This window comes from Pseudozyma flocculosa (assembly GCF_000417875.1).
Source record: "Pseudozyma flocculosa PF-1 unplaced genomic scaffold scaffold00023, whole genome shotgun sequence".
NCBI lineage: Eukaryota > Fungi > Basidiomycota > Ustilaginomycetes > Ustilaginales > Ustilaginaceae > Pseudozyma > Pseudozyma flocculosa.
Genome location: NW_006920891.1, coordinates 371,355 through 390,271, shown reverse-complemented (window position 1 = coordinate 390,271; position 18,917 = coordinate 371,355). Strand labels below are relative to the sequence as shown.

The following is an 18,917-nucleotide window of genomic DNA, read 5'->3' as shown; positions in this document are numbered from 1 at the left end:
ACTTGGCAAAGCTCTGACTCTACCTCGACTTCCTCGGGCTGCCTCTGCCTCGACCTTTGTTTGGTCGCGCCACTCGTCCAACCTTCGTCTCTCTCTCTCTCTCTCTAGCTTGCCTCCTCAATCCCAGGGCAAACCAAGCACGCACGGCACCGCCGCTGCCAACGTACAGCACGGCGACTCTCCCCGCTCAACATCATGGCAGGCCCAACACGCTGAACGTCGACGTGCCGTGCCGCCGCTCGACCCCCATCAGGATGCCCTCGCAGCCGCGCCCGTCCAGGCCCCCGGACCCACCATGACCAACTCGCACGGCTACCTGGTCGAGTACCCACGCATCCGCGTCGACCACTTTGACCAGGGGCCCATCCCGCTCCCTCGCTCCCTCCTGGCCCACCGCAAGGCCGTCCTCAACCACGACGCCGACGACGACCACTTTGACGCCCACCAGCGCCACTTTCCCAAGCCCCTCGTCTACCTCCTCACCCACATCCACACCGACCACCTCGCCGGTCTCGACCGCCCCGGCATCACCGCCCCCATCTACTGCAGCTTCGCCACAAAGAACCTCCTCCTCCGCTACGAGCGCCAGAGCGACCGCGTCGGCTACGACAACCACCATGGCCGCCTCGTGCGCCCCTATGCCCACCTCCAGGTGTCGGATCGCCAGGCTACGGCAAAGGGCCGCCTCTCGGGCAACAGGGCATCGGCCCACGACCTCCTCCACCCCCTGCCCTACAACCAGCCAACCGAGGTGGCCTATACCCCGCGCACCCGCATCACAATCACCCTCCTCGAGTCCAACCACATGTTTGGCGGCACCATGTTCCTCGTCGAGGGTCCGCGCGGCGCCGTGCTCCACACCGGCGACCTTCGCGCCGAGGGATGGTGGTGCGAGGCCCTCGTACGCAATGCAGCCATCTCGCGCTACATTGCCTGGAATCGCAACATCGACGTGCCAGGCGTCCAGCCGTCAAACCTTGCCGCCCGCAGCGACCAGGCCTGGGCCGAGGCGATGCAGCAGCAGCAGCAACGTCGCGGCAGCAGCGGCAGCAGCGGCAGAGGCAGCGGTGGCGGCCGCGGCGCAAGCCCCTCGCGGTCCACCACGGCTCCGGCTCGAGGCACCGGGACGTCCAGGGGGCCCGCAGCCGGCGCGAGCACGTCGCAGGACACCGACCCTTGCAGCGACCAAGACACCCAGGACCTCGTCGATCGCCACCGCGCAGCCGCGCCCTTCCAGTCGCTCCGTCTCGAAAACATCTACCTCGACACCGAGATGCTCCTCTCGACCCAGCCCGTGCCCTCAAAGGAGCGCGCGCTGCAGGACATGGTCACCCTGCTGCGCGCCTTTCCTCCGGACACCGTCTTCTACCTCAACTCGTGGACCTGGGGATACGAGGGAATGCTCAAGGCCGTCGCAAAGGCGTTTGGCTGCCGCGTCCACGTCGACCGCTTCAAGGCCGGCATGTACAGGGCGGCCCGGTGCGAGGACCCCTTCCTGTCCCAGATCATCACCCTCGACCCGGACGAGAGCCGCTTCCACGCCTGCGAGCGCAAAAACATGTGCGACGTGCTCCTGCGCTCGCCCGCTTCCGCTCGCGAGGCCATCCTGCAGCCCAGCGCCCACGTCGCCGACGACTCGAGCCTCTCGGGACGGAGGGACCTCCCTCCCGAAGAGCGTTGGGGCCCCGCCGAGGATCGTGGCGACGGGCCCCTGGTCGTGTTTGTCAATCCGGCTCAGATCTCCGAGGAGCGGTGGGCCGACACGTTTGAGCAGGCCCGGGGTCGACTCGAGTATGCGCGCCAGGGTCGCACGTCGTGGCCCAGGGCGGTCCTGGTCCCGCTCGAGCGTCATTCTCCGCTTCCAGAGCTGCAGCGGTTCGTCGACCTCTTTCGTCCCAGGACGGTCTCGCCCAACACCATCCTCGACGTGCGGGGCGGGCTCGACTACTACCTGCTCCATAGCCTTTTTGGCCCCTACATCGCCAAGGGCGGGGCAGATCGACTGGCGGCCGAGGGTCTAGCGCTCCTTGGCGATCGGCAATGGGCCTTCTTCGAGCGACAGATCCAGATGGCGCGCCACAAGGCCAGCAAGGGCGGCCAGGACTCGATCGAGGGCCACGCCAGTGGCTCCGATCCGCCAGCAGCCGCGCCGCATAGCCGTCAGAATAGCGACGGTACCGCGGCGGCAGTGAAGGCCGCCGAAGTCGAGGCGCTAGTCAAGACGCGCGGCATCAGCCTCAAGGCCGGCACGATGCACAACATGGCGGGCAACGTAGCCGCTCTGTTGGAGATTGAGCGGTGGCGGAGGCACGAGGGTATGGCCGAGGGCGTCTCGTTCCCGGCGTCCATATCGGCACCCGAAGAGAGCTCGTGGGACCTGTCCGAGTCCGGCAACCAGAGCGGCGCCACGGCGGGTTACGATGCCGACCAGAGTCAGGCGGCCGAGATGACGCTGCGCCCGACTTCGCCCCGCTGCAGACCTCGGCAGCCTTCACCTGCAAAGCAGCAAGGCGTGCACCAAGCTTCCGCATCGGCGGCCACCGAAGGCGAGCGCTCTTCATCGCCCAAGACCGGCAACGGCGCGGGTGTGGAAGAGGCGACGACGACCGGCCGACCGCCCGAGCCCCCCACGCCGAGCTCGGACGAAGCGCTGGCGTCGAGGTACCTCAACATCCTCATCCACCACTTCCGCGTGCACTACATCCGCCGCGCCGGCATCACCTACGTCGACATGTGGCGCGAGGTGAGGAGACGCAGGCCCAACGACGCCGCCAAGGTCGAGCAGCTGTGCCAAGTCGAGCAGGGTATCCAGCCGCCCGCCTGGACGCTCGACGACGGCGACAAGCGAGACGGCAACGCTGCATCGTCTGGCATCCACCACCACCACCAGCAGCAGCAGCAGCAGCGGCGACCTTCACCGAAGGCTGCTGCGGCGGAAGCGACCTCGCCTGGACCGACCACAGGCCAACCCACCTCCATGGAGCCGGAGGTCGACGACGGCGCTTCCTTGCACGCCCTCGAGACGGTCCTCGAGCTGCTCGAAGCGCCATCGGACGAGGACCTGCCGGACGAGTTGGGAGACCAGCCCGAGGATCATGCGATCGGCTACCGCATCTTGCTCGGCCGTTTCCGAGCGGGGCAGATCTGCCAGCTGCAGCCGGTCGAAGGGACGGACTCGCTGTCACTGCATCAAGGCTCTGGATCGAGGCAGCCCTCGACGCGTGGCTGGCATCCGCTCGCTTCGCGCCTGTTTGCCACGCTGGACCGCGATCTGCGCCGCGTCCTGACCATCTTGACATGCGCCGCGTCTGGCGACGACCTGCACTCGATCGACGACAAGATGGCCACCTTCGACCTGGGCGAGCAGGCCATCAAGGTCGTCGCCCTGGTCCTCGCATGCCGCCAGGTCTCTCGGGCGTTTACGACCGAGGAGCTGCGCGGCCTCTGCAGCGGCCTGCTCGCCTTGATCGAGATCGGCCACGGGCTGGCCGCGTCGCCCGCTCAAACTCGATCTCCCGGCGACGACGGTCACGATCCAGACGTCGGCATGCGAAGGATCCTGGCACTGTCGACGTTTGCGCTGCAGAACGAGGAGCTGCACCGCGAGGTGCTCGAGCCGCTCGAGCAGAGGCTCGTCGCTGCCGCCGATGGGCCGATGCGGCGCATGGTCCTCTCGATCCCTCCCGAGACGGGCCGCGTCCTGACGTCGGCAGCGCCACCTGGCAGCGAGAGTTGCGGCGGCGGCGGTGGTGGCAGTATCGAAAGCGGTGGCGACGGCGGCGGTGGTGGTGGTGGTGATAGGCGGGAAGAAAGCAGAGCGGCAAGCGACGGTGCAGATGCAGCTCGGGCCACGGTTGAGCAGCGCTCGGGGTCGGATCCGCCGATGCTACGCCCACCCGCCGCACGGACCTCACCACCAGGCCCGACCTCAGCAGCCGCTGCGACCCGTTCTCCCTCATCGCCCTCGCCCTCCTCTCCCGAACCATCGCACACCATTCGCCAGCTGATCGCCGCGCGCACATCGCGCCGTACCGGTGCAGGCGGCAACGGCGGCGCATCCGCCCTGACAGACGGCCCAACGACGCCACCTCGAACGCCGACCCGCCGCCCAACGTCGCCGCCTGCCGAGGAGCAAGATGCCCACCGGGCGCGGGGGCTCGACGAGTCGCAGGGTACGAATGTCAGCTCGTCGACTCTACCGGAAGAATCGACGCAGGAGGAACCCGACGTCCCTACCGGTGCCGGTGCCGGTGCGGGGACGGGGGCGGGAGGGCGGACAGAGGAACTGTTTCCGAGCCTCGAGCACCTTTCTGCGTCGACTCGGGGCCCCATGGTGGGTGGGCGGGTAACAAGGACGACGGCAGCAGGGGCGGGTCCGTACACCGCCTCGTCGCCGCCGCCTAGACGTGACGAAGTGGGAACGCGCAGGAACATGGTCGTCAAGACGACGAGCGCGTCTGCCGCTACCCATCTCCGTCCCCGGCCCCGTCCCCCAGCGGGGCACGCGCGGGCCTCTGCCGGCGCACCGACCTCGTCGCTACTGGATCCGCTCGGTCGTCTGAGACGGTACGAAAGTCCTGCTCCGACACTCGAGCCGCCAGGAGAGCAGAGGGAGAACGAGGAGGGAGCGGCACAAGAGGAGCAGAGGAAAGGTCGAAAACGGACCGCCATCGTCGCGATCGACACGCCCGAGCCTCGGAATCGGGCAGAGAAGCGCGACGAGGCTCTGCACCACCAGAGGCGAGGTGCGGCGCGGCGACGCAGAGACGTCTGATCCAGTATGTGGTGCTGCATTCTTCCGTCGGTCACGCCTTTATCGTAGAGACTGTCGTCGTAGGCGACAGGTCGGTGCACGTCTCCCCCGCCGTGCACCCATGAAACCCAGATGAGCCACCGATCGCAGTCGGCCGCGATGAGAAGCAAAGGACCCGAAGGTCGTGGGGGCTCTGCCGGCGGATCTCAGAGGATGCTTCGGCAGAGCGGGCACGTTGAGCTGCCGCTGGTGCTGATCCACTTGAAGAGGCAGCCGGCGTGGAACTTGTTCTTGCACGTCTTGCACGGCTTGGTGGGGAGCGAGCGGTCCATGGGGCTGATGATCGAGTAGCAGATGGCGCCTGCAGAGCGGTGGGACAGAGAGCAGACAGACACGGAGCAAGAGGCAGAGCAGGGGGGCAGGGAGAGTGTCAGAAGGGATGCACGACGGGACGCATGGGACAGCCCGAGACGACGGGCGTCCAGAGGCCAGTGGTGGCAAACTCACATTCCTCGAGCCCCTCGAACTGGACCTCGGCGTTGCGCTTAAAGAGGCTGAGGGCGTCAAAGATGAGGCCGTTCTGGCCCGTAATGAGCTGCTGGACGGCGAGGAGCCACGCGCGCCACTGGGCCTCGCTGACGCCGACGCGGCGGATGTCGCGGATCTCGACGCCGTGCAGCGGAAAGTCGGGCGGGATGCGCACGCCAATCTCCATGGGGTGCTCGTCGACCGTGTACGTGGCGACGACCTCGTTGGTCGAGAGCACCTTGATGGCCATGGCCTCGTCCTGCAGCCGCGACAGCGCGTCGGGCTCGCGCAGGTGCGACAGCTCGCGCGCCGCAATCAGCGGCGTGCAGTGGCGCGTCGTGAACGACGAGACGAGCATCGAGAACTGCCGGTCCTTGATGTCGAGGTACCAGTTGCGGATCAGCGTCGGGATGTGGATCAGCGCACGGAAGTAGACGTGCGCCGCCAGGACCTGCACCACGGCCAGTGGCGACGGGTCGATCTCGTCGAGGTAGACCTCGTCGACGACCCAGCGCGCCGGGTCAAACGGACGTCGCTCCTCGTTGAGCAGGCCCGCCAACGCAAACACCGAGGGGAGCAGGCTGTCCGACACCAGCGCGCGCTTCTCGAGCTCGGCGACAAACAGCGCCTTGAGCTGCAGCGAGGCGTCCTCAAAGTGGTCAAAGATGGCGATCCACGAGAGAAAGTAGCCAAACGACGCCCGGCGCGCATCCTCCTCGTCGACGAGCAGCCCGAGCTGCGCGTCCAGCGAGTCGGCCACGTTGTCGAGCAGCGCCGCCGGGAAGGAAAGCTTCTGCCGCTGCTCGGCGTCCGAGAGGAGGCCCTTGTCGACTGCGGCTTCGACGACGAGCCCCTTGACCCTGTCCTTGATCGACGCGCTCAGGAGGCGGTAGCTGACCACCTGCACGTCGTGCACCGCGCTGTGCGTCATGAGCTTGCAGAGCGGCGCCGATGTGACGTCGAGGTCGAAGCTCTTGCTGGGCACCTCGCGGACCAGATCGACAATCAGCTCGGCGCACGCCTCCTTGGGCGTCGACGAGCGAGGCGGCGCGCCGCCCTCCGTCTTGACGTCGTCGGCGAGCGAGACAAAGAGATCGCGGACCAGGTCGAGGCATGCCTCCTTGCGCTCCTTCCAGATGCCGCGCAGGCTCGAGTTGCGCAGCGCAAAGTCCCGCAGCGTCTCGAGCAGCCGCAGCGAAAAGTAGAGACCCGGCAGGCTGGCCTCGTCGGCGAGGGCGGCGACGTCGAGGTTGGACTCGACAAGGTCGAAGAAGAAATCGACGTGGCTGCCCGCCACATCCTGCACGATCGGGATCAGGGCGACAAAGATCTGGGCGAGGCGGACGTTGATCTCCTCGTCGATGTCCTCGTCGCTCGCGATCCACTTTTGCAGCGTCTGCAGCAGGAAGATGGCCCTCTGCTGCGGGATGAGCGGCGCGTCCGCATCGTCGCCAGGGGCCGCTCCGACGAGCAGGCGGAGCAGAGCGAGACCCTGGTCGTTGGCCTTGGACGCGGGCACGCCCGCCAGGTTGGCGGCGAGCTCGTTTCGCAGCCGATCGTAGGCCTGCGTCTCCTGCACATAGGGCTTGACGGCGATGATCGTCGCCTGTGCGAGGCCGGCAGCGCCGTCAGAGACGGACCGACCCAGTTTGAGCCATCTCTCCCCCTCCTGCGGCGAGACGGAGCCGAAGCTGAGGCAGCCAGACAGCAACCGACCAAAGAGCCTCGCGAGGTGCGAGCTCCGGGGATGCTCTCGCGCCAACGACCAAACGGTGCCGAGCACCTGGCCAAGCCCGGCGCGCGTCGACACCTCGCGCTTCTGCAAGGTGGCCACCAGGTCGAGGTGCCACTGCGCATCGATGCGCTCCGCCTCGGCCGACAGCATGGCCGTAGCCACGCCGACCGACTCCTGCAAGATTGTGGTCAGGAGCGGGCGGGAGACAGCGTCCGGGGCAAAGCACTGCTTCGAGCTTCCTGGCTGCAACAGCTCGTCCTCGGCGAGCAGCGCGAGCCAGACAGCGTGGTGCAGATGCCGCCGCTGCCGCTGCTGGCGCGCCAGGTCTCGGTCGTTCCTGAGCAGCCTGACGAGCGCCAGAGCCGTCCTTGCGTAGCTGCTTAGGCCCTCTGCATCGTAGTCCGCCCGGATGGAGGCGGATGCCTCGTCCTCGGGTCCAGACTGCGGCACCGAGGGATCGAGGATCGAGAGCGTCGCGTTCGGCTCCGTGCGGGCACAACGGACCAGCATCGCATCCAGATCATCGGTGGTCGGAAGCACCGCTGTGGCGCCGCCGGCCGTCGCCGGCAGCTGCCGGCTGATCTGCTCAGCTGCCGAGACGACCGAGGCAACCGGAACCTTGGTGTCCAGCAGCTGCTCGCTCGAGCTGGCCAGCCCCGCCTGCAACACCTGCTCCCGGGCTGGCTGATCCGCGATCGAGATCATCAGCTTCCAGAGCTCCAGCGCGGCCGTGGCGGTGCTGCGGAACGACGGTGCCGCGGCCGAATGCAAGGCCGACTCGACCGAAGTCGCCATCGACGCCGGGTTGGCGCAGAAAAAGGCCAGGTCAAAGACGGCGGCAACGACGCCGGACGAGGTCGAGGACGCCAGCAGCTTGCGGACCTTGTCGTCGCGGCTGCCTGCGCTGACCCAAGCCTTCAGGCATCCGATCAGGTCCGGCAGCACCCGGGCCGCCCTCGTGCGCTCCGTCGATCCGGGTCCCGACGAGCTGGCCGAGAGAGCGTGGTCGATGCTCGCGTAGCGCAGGTGCTCGATGGTCGAAGTGACTATTGCGAGCATCTGCTCGGCCACCGTGACCTCGACGAACGGCTTGGGCGCGATCATCAGCCTGCAGACGACATCCCTGGCCTTGAGCTTGGAGAGCGGCGCATCGGATCCAGCTTCGGCTTCGGCGTCGCAGAGTCGGGCCGTCAGCGAGATGGCCACCTCGTCGAGGCCCGAGGAAGCCTCGGCCTGCTTGAGGTGGTCCATGCCCGACCCGGGTCCCGCGGCTTCGGCGGCTGCGATCAGCTCGCCGAGGACCTCGACCTGGTCGGCGACGTTCGAGAGCCTGGCCACCGATGCGAGGACCTCATTCCAGGTGCGCAGCTGCGCCTCGGCGTCCGAGCAGACCGGCAGATAGGCCGCCAGGAACGACGAAGCAACGGAGGGGGTGATGTTGCGCTGCATCGTCAGCTGGGGCAGTGATTGCGAGGCAGCCCTTTCGAGGGCTTCGAGGGTGGAGTCGTCGATCGAGACGCCGGCGGCCGTCAAGGCTCGAACGACCGAGGCCATCAGTGAGGCCTGTGCATCGAGCTTGCCGGTCGAGCCTGCGCTGTCGTTGGCCGCGCTCGCCGCGTTCTGGTTGAAGGAGGCGGCCGCCTTGGCCAGGACCTCTTGGCTGACCTCGGCCGCCGCCGAGCGCACCTTGCTGGCGCGAGCCGCATCGGTCATGACCGCGGGCGCCAGGAGCAGTCCGGCGAGGATGCCGATCGCCCGGGTCAGGCCGTGCTGCGTATCGCTCGAACTCGCCGAAGACGACGGGTCGATTGATGCCAGCGAGGCGCTCTCGGCAGCAGAGAGGAGGTCGCCCCTGAAGACCTGCAGGATGCCCGCACCGACCCTGCCATCCTGGTCGATGTTGTACAGCTTTCGGACGCCCCCGATGAGCTCAGAAGCGATGCGCTGATCGCCCATGCTCCCGATCCTCGCCTTTCGAGCCTTGCCTTCCGATACGGCGTCGACCAGAGCCTCGTCGTCGGCTTGCTCCCCAGACACCGGTGCGAGGGCCAGGACGAGCTCGCGCCAGACGAGGCCGAGGTGCTGCTGAGCCAGCTTGGCCGCGTCGGCCGAGCGCAGCGTCTCCTCGGCGCTGTCATTACGGAAGACCTTCGAGGCGAGATAGACGGTGCACTCGCAGAACGACGTGAGGAACGCCCGCGAACCGGCGGGATCGCTGTCGAGATCGCGGCTGTAGAGCGCAGAGTAGAGGTTGTTCAGGAACTCCGAGCTCTGGTCGTGTGAGGTCGCATCGAAGGCGGCCGTGGGCAGCGTCGACAGGAAGACGAGGACGGTCGGGTAGCCGAGCGTCGGTGCGCCGCCGCAGCCCGTCTGCAGCCAGCGCAGGAAGTCGGTGTAACTGCGAGGGTGGCTCGTGGCAGTCGAATGCGATCTCGACATGGTGCCGCCGCCGCCGTTTCCTTGCTCGTCGGAGGAGTCATCATCGTTGCCTTCCTCCTCGTCGTCGTCGTCATCGCCGCCCTCGTCTTCGGTCCCTTCGCTCTCTTCGTCTCCGCTCTCATCCTCGTCCTCGTCGCCCCGATTCCGGGCCGGCGCCGGTTGCTGGCCCTGCCCGACCATCCAGAGCGACGGTCTGGCTTTGAGGACGGGCAAGAGGGCATCGAGCATGGCGCGCTGCACTGCGGTGTCGCGTTCCTGCCACGCCGCCGACATTGCCACCGTGCCGTAGACCTCGACGTGGCGGTCGAGGACCTCGGGCATCGCGGCATGCAGGTCTCGCAGCAGGTGCCAGGCACGGGCTCGGACGACTGGCGCGTCGAAGCCGAACGAGGATGCCACAGAGCCGTGGCCGGCGAAGAGGTTTGCCGGCGACATCGACGACCAGAGCAGCTTGGAAGACAGCAGCGGCTCAAGAGCCTCGATGGGCTTGGGCGAGGGATGCTGCTGGACGATGAAGGAGAGCACCGACAGCGCGCCCGCCACCAGCCGCTTGTCAAGGGCGGCCGTGTCCTCTTCGACGTTGGTGTCGTCGCGGTTCTTGGCGTCGCGGTCCCTGGAACCGGCGAGGGCAGGAGTCGAGACGCCCGATGCTGCGGCGCTCGGCGTGTCCCCGGTGAGGCCAGATGCGTGGGCCGAGGTGAGAGCGAGGGCCGCCGACGGCGAGGGCGACTGGAGCAGCAGCCCAATGTGCTCGATGAGAAGCTCGAGGTAGTCGGGCAGCACGAGGCGGTCCTCGCTCCCGGCGGCACCGAGCTCGGCGGAAGGCTGCCATGCCACGCTGCTGTTCCACGTCGCTCTCCCGATGCGTTCGATGGAGCGGTCGATGTCGTAGCTGAGGATCGCCCAGGGGCCCAACATGGACTCGACGTAGGACGGCGACTGAAGCAGTTCGGTCCGGGTGGACGACGACGCCGAGGAAGAAGCGTCGGCGTCGTCGGGCGCTTTTTGCAGTAGGAGCGACTGGATCTGGCTGGTGAGCAGGCGGAGGCGTCGTGTGGGGGAGAGGGCGAGGCGCGGGAACAGGTGGACCCAGCACGGCAGCATCATGACGAGCGCCTCTCTCTTCTCTTCGCTCGAGGTCCCTGAGTCGTCGCCGCGGTCGCCACGAGCGGCCTGCCTGACATCTGCATCTTTGATCCCCGTGGCGCTTGGACGGAGCGCATCCTCGATCCAAGCGAGGAGCCCCTCGAGCGCGCGACATCGGGTGACGACGTCCTTTTTGGACGCCTTGCGCAGCAGGACGACGAGGTCGGCGGGCAGGAGCGACGCGAGGCCCATCGAGTCGAGCGGGTCGGGCAGCGGCTGGGGGGGCTTGGGTGGCGGTATGAACTGCTTTTTCCTGTCCGACTTGCCCTTGCCCTTTCCCTTGCCGTCCTTGCCCTTGTTCTTGTCCTTCTTCTGGCCGCGCTGGGCGGGCTGCGAGGGTTTCTGGAGCGCCTCGTAGGCCTCGGGGTGGAGGAGGTTACCGTCGGCATCCCTCTCGAGGGCGACCTTTTTCGCTGCCTTTGCGGCCTGCTTTTTGCGGGTCGCCGACGAGGCCGACGACTTGCCGCGGGCGCCTCCCTTGGCCATCGTGTCGGCGGTGGGCGCGGCGGGGGCGACGCAGACCCCTTGGCTGGGCGGGGCGGGACGAGGCGAGGCGAGGTCTGGCAGTGGCCAGGTGGTCGTGGGCCGTGAAAAGGGGGGCGCGATGTCTGCTTGGTGCGGGATCCGCTGAATGTGCGCCTAAGTGTCGATAATGTTAGCGATGATAAGGAGTGGTGGTGATGGTGGTGGTGGTGATGGTGGGGCGAGGCGCAGGGGGCCAGGGCAGCGCAGGGCAGGGCGGGGCAGGGCGGCGAGGCGAGCGTAGCCACGTCCATCTGGAAGAAACGGGCGCGGGCGAGATGACCTCACGCCCCGTCGGCCGTCTCTCCACCCTCCACCTGCCTGGACCTGCGATCGCCCGCGAGCGCAGCGCCCAGCGATCAACAGATTCAGGAATCGCATTTTCGCGCGCGCTTTCTTTGAGAGCTGAGGGAGAGCTGCAACGCCCGACCCGGGACGGCGAATGCAAGCAGCACATGCACATGATAACGATAGCATCTCGCAGCGACGCGAGGGGACGAGGCTGAAGACGACAAAAAGGTGAGGGGCTCGGGAACAGGACGACGGGGCCACCTCAAGACGAACGAGCGGCCGACCGAGTGTGGTCGGAGAGCGTGTGCGAGGGGCGGGAGGGGCAGAGAAACGAAGGCCGAAGAGGGACTCGAGGGGGGAAAGGGAGCGTGGGGGCCAGCGCCAAGACGGCGGCGCAACGACGCCGACGAGCCCTGCCCGCGCGAGGGTTGGTATATGTACAATGGTTGATGCGCCCGCAAATGTGGGACAGGGGGGGGCGGTCGAGGGTGGGGGCGCGCAAGCAAGCCGGCGAGTGGGCGAGCAGGCGGTCGCCATCGACGGCTCGAGCCGGGCTGGGCGGCGAGCGCACCGCAGCGATGGCGTGCGGTAAGGAGATGCTGAACAACGATGAAAAGAGGGTATTATCGGGAGGCCTGTCTATTTCGTCGCAAGGCAGAGAGAGGGGGCGCTGCCTGCAAGTCCCGTCGCCCGACCGTCGTCGCTCCGAAGCTAGGCGCTTGGGCGCGATGCGGACGATGTCGGCCGGAGGTGCGGCCTTTGCCTGCAACGCCCGCGGCCCCGCTCGCCTGCTGACCGCGCCGCTGCGCAGCGATGGCCGCCGGAGCGGATGCCGCAGCTCTGCTCAGCACTTGCCCTTCTGCGAGCAGATGGATGCGACGACGGCGACGGCGGCGATGATGATGATGATGATGAGGATCCAGAAGCAGATCCACCTCTTCTTCCTCGCCTTGCGCGCCGAGTCGACGGCCTTGTTGGTGTGCTGCAGGCCCTGCTGCATGTCGGTCTCGACCTGGGCGCCCTGCTCCTGGATGACGTTGAGCGCGTCGTCCTGCTCGTCGACGAGGATCGACATCTCGTTGAAGAGCTGCGCCAGCTCGGTAATGGTGCGCTCGATTCGCTTAATGTCCTCGTGGCGCTCCTGGACCTCGCGCAGCGCGCCGCGCGCCTCGCCGTGCCGGTTCGAGTTGAGCAGCGCCTGGGAAAAGATCTGGCCGTTGGAGTCGTCGTCGAGCGCCGCCTTGACCTCCTGCGGCGTGGCGTCGGGCTTGACAATCTTGAACTGGCGCTCGGCGCGCGCGCGGTACTTTTGGCGGTAGTTTTGCTCGACCTGCTGGTACTTCTGGATCGTCTCCTTGAACCGGTTCTTGACGGCGCCGATCTGCGTGTTGCGCACGTTCTTGTCGCCGCCGGCGGGGACGCGCTTCGTCTGGCTCTCGAGCGTCTTGATCTTGTTCTTGACGCCGTTGGTCAGGCGGCTCGTCTCCTGCTGGATCGTGGCGAGCTGCTGCTCGGCCTGCTGCGCCGACGCCTCGTCCATGTTGTTCAGGCTGCGCGAGTGCAAATCCGAGATGCGGTTGATGTTTTCCTCAATCATCCGGATCGTGTCCTGGATGTCGCTGATGTCGCCAAAGAAGGCGTTCATGTCGCCCCCGGCCTTTTCCGTCACGACGCCCTGCATCTCGTACGCGTTGCCGCCCATCGCCGCCGCCCCTCCTCCGTAACCCTGGTCCTGCTGGCCGTACCCCTGCTGCTGTTGGCCGTAACCGCCCTGCTGCTGGCCGTAGCCTCCTTGCTGCTGCGGCGGCGGTGCGTCCGGGTACTGCTGCTGCTGGCCGTATCCCTGCTGCGGCTGGCTGTACCCTTGCTGAGAGGGGACCGCCGCGTAGCCGCCGTCGTAGGCGGCGCCGGTCTGCTGGGTCGGGTACGAGTGGTCGCCGTATCCGTTGTTGCCTCCGCCGTAGCCGCCGTAGCCGCCGGACTGCTGCGCCTGCGTGCGGTTGAGAGCGATTCGGGCGAGGCAGGATGAAGGGCGAAGGGGATAGGTCAGCATGGCTGCTCAGGACCGTGCGGCGACGCAGGGCCCCAATCGCATCCCGGTTCGGGAGCGGATCTGCCTCGAAACGTACCCTCATGGCGGCGAGACGATCTCTGGCCATCTTGGTTGTGGAGTGCCGCTCGTCAAGCAGACGATGCGAGCAGGCGAGAGGGGTGGGGAGGGATAGCGGCTAGTCGCTCCGGGCTGAGAGGGATGCTGGCTGTAGGATCGACTGGATCACAGAGACCGCGTGGAAGCCAGCTGGAGTCGGCGAAGAGTCGTCGAGGGTGGTGGAGGTGGTGGTGGTGATGCGGTGGGTAGGGGTGCAAGGAGGCAGCGCGATGCTGTGTCGCCACTGAGGTCGGCGCGGTGGATGGATGTGTTGCTGGCAACGAGCAGCGAGCAGGTCAGTGGCGGGCTAGCGGGTGCGGCTTTGTAAGAAGACAAAAGGCGGGGGAAAGCTGCGTCGAGTGCGTCCGGCGAGGATTCAAAGGAAGGTGTGAGGGCGTCGATCGACGATGGTCGGATGGCACAAAAACGACGGTGGCGACGACGACGACAGCGACCTGGAGACGGGGATGGAGTTCGAGAAGAGAAGTGCGGGCGGGAACACGGGCAGACACGCAGCCAGGCCGGGGCAACGGGGCGAGGCAGGAGAGCGGGCAGGCAGGCAGTCTAAGAGTGGGCAGGCTCGCCGCTGACCGGCCGACCGACCGGAATGCAAGGCAGGCCAGGCGGGCAGGCAAGACCAGGCAGGGCAGGCCAGGCTGGGGCGCGGCTGTGATGAGGCCCCGGTGGCCTGACGCTGGTTGAGGGGCGCTAGGCTGGGCCTGGCTGCGCTCGCCCCCTGTCGCTCTGGCAGGCCAGAAGCAGGCGTGCCTCGCTCGGAGCAAGGAGAATACAAACACACGCACGCGTACGCCCGGAGAGGGGAATACAAAACGCACTCGAGCTCAAAATAGACGGGCCTGCCTCAATTCGGCGGGCCTGGTTGGCGACAACGAGCGATTTTCAAATCGATTTTCAAAAGACTGCAACGTGCTGCCGGGCCTGGCCCTGTCGATCCTCCAGGCACCGCCTCCTCGCCTCCTCGCCGAGCCCTAGCCTTGCTTGCCTAGCCTGGTCTTGCCTCACCTTGCTGCACAGCCCGGCCTGGCACCGCCATGCCATGCCGTCGTCGAGGCAGAACGAGCGAGTGAGCGAGCGAGGATGGCGTACGCTCCAAGACGAGCTCAGCACGGAGCTCGGCCGCTCCCGTATGGCCCATCATCTCCGAGCCCGTCCTGACACTCAGGGGAGCGAGGGGGCCGGCGCCACGCACCGGGACAACAGCCAACGGAACAAAAGAGGCAGCATCCCTGCTGGCCCCCCTCGGAAGTGCCGCGCCGAAGAGGGGCCAGGCCAGGCCGCGCCAGGTCGGTACCGCTTCGCACTAGTTTACGAGAGTCGTTGGTCAAATCAACGACCGACGCGTAAGTTTACAAAAATCGTAACAAACGACGACCCACTTGAAACCCCCTACTGTCGCGCAGTCGCACGGGTGGTTGGGTGGGGTTGGGTGGGTGGGCATCTCCGGGACCCGCCCCCTGCAGCAGCACCGTACGCTGCTTGACGCTCAGCTTGCTGCCCTGCCCTGCCTCGCCCTGCCCTGCTCCAGCTTCGCCCTGCTTGACGAATGTCGATCCTTGCTTGCTCCGCTCCGATCCTGTCACACCCACATGCCAATCTGCCACTGGTGCCCCGCCTTGCTCGTCAGCCAAGAGAGGATGCGATGGGAACGAGCGCGTGCGTTCATCTCGAGCGACGGCGAAAGCCCCCACCGCCGTCGATCCACTCTGAACAAGGGGATTCGTCTATTCGAGAGCGAGGGTGAGGGTAGAAAAGGCTGCTAGGATTTCACAAGTACATCCCGAAACGGCGACGGGATCCGATGGGATCGAGGATAGGAGGGAGGCGCCGACGCCTGCCTCCCCGGCTGCCTTTGCAGAGGTCGCCGTGGCAAGCCTAGCTGCCTCGCCTGCTTCCTTGCTTGCGGTTACTTCTTCATCCTCTGGCGCTCTGCGCGCTGCTCCTTGCGAAGCTTCTTGTACCTGCACAGATGGCAGATGTTCGAGGCGAGGCGAATCGCAATGCGGTCAGGGTCAGCGCGAGCGCTCATCGCAAGGGCCACGGCCGGGTCTGGGCTCGACTGCGGCCCGCCACGCCACGCCACGCCACGGCAACCGACGACTCACTTGTGCTTCCTGATCTTCTTCCTCCTCTTCCGGCGCACGCTGTCCATCTGGACGTCGTAGGCGTCGCGCTCGGCGTGCGGCGCCTTGACGCGCGGGATCCGGGCGTCGAGCTTGGTCAGGTCGATGCCCTCGAGCGCCTTTTCCGGGCGGTCGAGCGCCACGGCGTCCATCTGCGACACGAGCCGGTCCCACTTGAGCGCCAGCGGCAGGGTCACCTGCACCAGCGCGTGCGAGAGGATCAGGTTGGGGTCGTCGTCGGTGTAGAACGCGGTGCTGGCCGCGTGCGGCATCCGCGACGCGGCGTCCTCGATCGCCTCCTGGATCTCTTGCTCCGACAGCGCTGCGGGCGAGGTCGACGACGCATCATCGCCGCCGACGGTGCCGGCATCCTTGCGGCGGGCCTGCGGCGCCGGTGGGGCCTCGTACGCCCTGCCCTTCTCGGCCAGGTAGGTGGCCACGCCGCGCGACCAGTCCGGCGACGGCCCGTTGGGCTCGCCGAGGATGATGAGGTCGGCCTCGATGCCGAGCTTGCGCGCAACGTCCGGGTCCTCGCCGCGCTCGAGCGCGCTCTGCACCGCCTCCTCCTCCTCTTCCTTGAGCCTCTCCTCCTCCTCGAGTTTGGCCGACTCAAGCGCAACGCGGTCCGACTGCGGGATAAACGAAGAGATCAGCCACCGGGGCTCCGACGTCGCCGCCTCGCCCTCGGCGGCGGCGTCGGCAGCGCTCGCATCTTTTGTCCCCTGGCCTTCGAGACCCGCGAGGCCATCGACGAGCTTCGAGAAGCGGTCCGGCGAGATGGTGCGGATCCGCCTCCTCCACTGCGACTGCGACTCAAAGGGGTTCATCGAACCAAACGCCGCCAGCGCGCCGTCGCCAGTGAAAAAGGCGGTGAGGCTGCCGGCGCCAGTGCTGCTACCCGAGCCGGGCTTGGACGTTGACGTGGAGGACGCAAAGAGGGAGGCGGCGGGGTGCTTGGGTCGCGGGGGAAGCATTTCGTGCTGCAGCAGGGGCCGGCCGTTGGAGAAAAAGGCCTCGTAGGCGATGCTGGCCAGCGATGATGGCGGCGGGTTGGCCGAGGCGACGCCCTGCTTGGCCGAGGCCGATGCGCCGGCGGCGGCAGCGTGGTGGTGACCGCCGCTCGTCGACTTGCCTCGGTTGGGGGCGGTGGCGAGGTCGGCCTTGGCCTCCTGCGCGGTGGCCGTACTTGGCGAGGAGCCGTTGCCGTTGCTGCCGGAGGACGAGGAGCCGTTGCTGTTGTTGTTCGAAGACGAGGATGCAGAGGACGAGGAGGGGGACGAGTTGGAGCCGGAGCCGGAGTTGGAGTCGGACGAAGAAGCGACGACAGAGGCGGCGCTGGGCAGCCTCGAGACCGAGGGGCCGGTCGAGAGGTAGGACCTGCAGCGCGGCACGGCACGCCTCTTGAGCGCCGAAGCCGCGGCGATCGAGAGAGACGACGAGCCGGTCATGATGCAGGCAGGCGAGATGAATAGAGGGGGGTTTCCGAGGTGGGGCCGCACCAGCTGCTACCACGGGCTGGGAGGGCGGTAGACCGGTCGACTGGCTGACTGCGGAGTGGCGCTTCAGAGACGAGGCCGCTGGCGGTGTCGCTCGTCTGCCCTGCGGGTCGAGGCGGTCGTCAGGAAGTTGGCAGTCGCCCGGTTCAAGCAGCGAAGTGTTCGGTGGAAATGGGGATGGCGATGGCGATGATGAATGGGAGGGAGGTGAGTGTGGGTGGATGAGTCGTGGTTGGTGGCGAGCAGAAATGCGAGGCGGCCCAAGCTGGTGGAGTCGGTGACTCTGGCTCGCCGAGCCCAGCCCTGACCCGCCCAGCCTGCCCGCCCCGAGAGGAAAATGCGCGAAAAGAGGGCGCAGAGAGAGAGGCAGGGCCCTGGCCAGCGCCAGCGCCAGCGCCAACTCGGCGCAGCAGCGAAAATCGATCACGCTCGGCTCCGGGCAGCGAGCGGCGCGGCTCCTCGGGCTTGGCCGCGCCTCCGTCGGGCTCGACAGCCAAGCCGCCCCGCCTCCTCCCTCTAGCACTTCACCCGCCTCGCTCGACGATCCCATTCGCGGCATCGGCCAGGCTACCAGCCAGCCGTGGAAGTGAGAGACGCGATGATGGCCATGGGTGGCAATTGCAGCTCGGTATACAAATACAGGGGAAAAAAGGGGGGGAGGGGACAACGAGGGGATGGCGCCTCTGACGGCAGAGGCCACTGTTTTGTTTTCTTGCCAGCAGGCTTGGCGGACAACCCTGCTCTGCCTTGCCTGGACCGCTACGCCGCCGTCGCCGCGGCGGGGGTGCCGGCGCCGATGACGGGCGCATTGGGGGCGAGGCCGTCGTGGAGGGCGGCGGCGTCGTCGTAGTCGTCGGATTCGTTCATAAACTGCTCGGCGTGCTCGCGGAGGTACTGGACGCTGCGCTTCTCGTCGACAAAGAGGTTGTAGACGCGGCGGACGTCGGCGACTTCGACGGCGTCGGCCTTTCTGCGGCGCGCGGCGAGGTTGGCGGTGCTGATGAGGTTGATGGCGTAGCGCAGCGACGTCTCGGCGCCCATGCGCGTCAGCACCTCGAGCGCCTCGGGCTTGAGCTGCACCTCTTCCTCGGCGGCGCGGATCGAAAGGATCTGCTTGATGTCGTCGAGCGCGTAGGGCTGCGTGCTGACGATGAGGACGCGGTCCAGCAGGTCGATGGGCATGCCGTGCGGCGAGCGGAAGCGCGTGCCGCGGATCCGGCAGATACCCCGGTTCGACGCCATGATGACGAGCGGCGCCAGCTCAGACTCGAGGGCGCGGTTGAGGAACGAGAAACACTCGATGTCGAGCATGTGGACCTGCGCGGGCGACAGGGGCGGCGACGTTCAGCCTCTACGTGTGGCCATCCTGGTTCGATTGACTCTGCTCCTTCGTCCGACTACTCACCTCGTCGATGAACAGGACGCCGGGGACAATCTCGGCCTTGCCCTCTTCCCTCCACTCGCCCACCTTTGCGTTGATCTGGTCGCGCAGCTCGGGCTTGATCTCGCCCGTGTCGCCGGCAAACAGGGCGAGGAAGCCCTGGGTGCGCGAGTTGATGACGTCGATCTCGTGGAGCGACACGGTGTGCACGAGCTCCTTGCGCCTCTGCAGCTCGCCCTCGGGGCACTGGACGAACTTGGTCTGCGAGCGGTTGGGGGATGGCAAGGTGAGCGAAGAGAGAGAGAGAGAGAGAGAGAGAGAGAGAGAGAGAGAGAG

At 67.1% G+C, this 18,917-nt stretch overlaps 5 protein-coding genes across 5 annotated transcripts in view; 1 reads left to right on the top strand and 4 right to left on the bottom strand.

Moving 5' to 3' along the window:
* Window positions 1-295: 295 nt before the first annotated feature.
* Window positions 296-4,562, top strand: PFL1_06079 (uncharacterized protein; the record flags this gene model as incomplete). Its single annotated transcript, XM_007883617.1, has 2 exons — window positions 296-4,333; window positions 4,497-4,562. 2 exons carry the CDS (start codon window positions 296-298, stop codon window positions 4,560-4,562), a joined length of 4,104 nt encoding a protein of 1,367 aa, XP_007881808.1.
* A 397-nt stretch (window positions 4,563-4,959) lies between these two features.
* On the bottom strand, window positions 4,960-11,087 carry PFL1_06078 (uncharacterized protein; the record flags this gene model as incomplete). The annotated part of the gene is made up of 2 exons (XM_007883616.1): window positions 4,960-5,114; window positions 5,261-11,087. 2 exons carry the CDS (start codon window positions 11,085-11,087, stop codon window positions 4,960-4,962), a joined length of 5,982 nt encoding a protein of 1,993 aa, XP_007881807.1.
* Window positions 11,088-12,258: 1,171 nt separating this feature from the next.
* PFL1_06077 (uncharacterized protein) lies at window positions 12,259-13,573 on the bottom strand (the record flags this gene model as incomplete). Its single annotated transcript, XM_007883615.1, has 2 exons — window positions 12,259-13,404; window positions 13,544-13,573. 2 exons carry the CDS (start codon window positions 13,571-13,573, stop codon window positions 12,259-12,261), a joined length of 1,176 nt encoding a protein of 391 aa, XP_007881806.1.
* Window positions 13,574-15,487: 1,914 nt separating this feature from the next.
* PFL1_06076 (uncharacterized protein) lies at window positions 15,488-17,152 on the bottom strand (the record flags this gene model as incomplete). The annotated part of the gene is made up of 2 exons (XM_007883614.1): window positions 15,488-15,542; window positions 15,687-17,152. 2 exons carry the CDS (start codon window positions 17,150-17,152, stop codon window positions 15,488-15,490), a joined length of 1,521 nt encoding a protein of 506 aa, XP_007881805.1.
* An 807-nt stretch (window positions 17,153-17,959) lies between these two features.
* PFL1_06075 (uncharacterized protein) overlaps window positions 17,960-18,917 on the bottom strand; it is a gene marked incomplete at both ends in the record, with an annotated part of 2,123 nt that continues 1,165 nt past the window's right edge. The window contains 2 exons of the mRNA XM_007883613.1: window positions 17,960-18,517; window positions 18,606-18,842. Of these exons, the coding sequence (XP_007881804.1) occupies window positions 17,960-18,517; window positions 18,606-18,842 (795 nt within the window). The remainder of the gene's footprint in view (window positions 18,518-18,605; window positions 18,843-18,917) is intronic.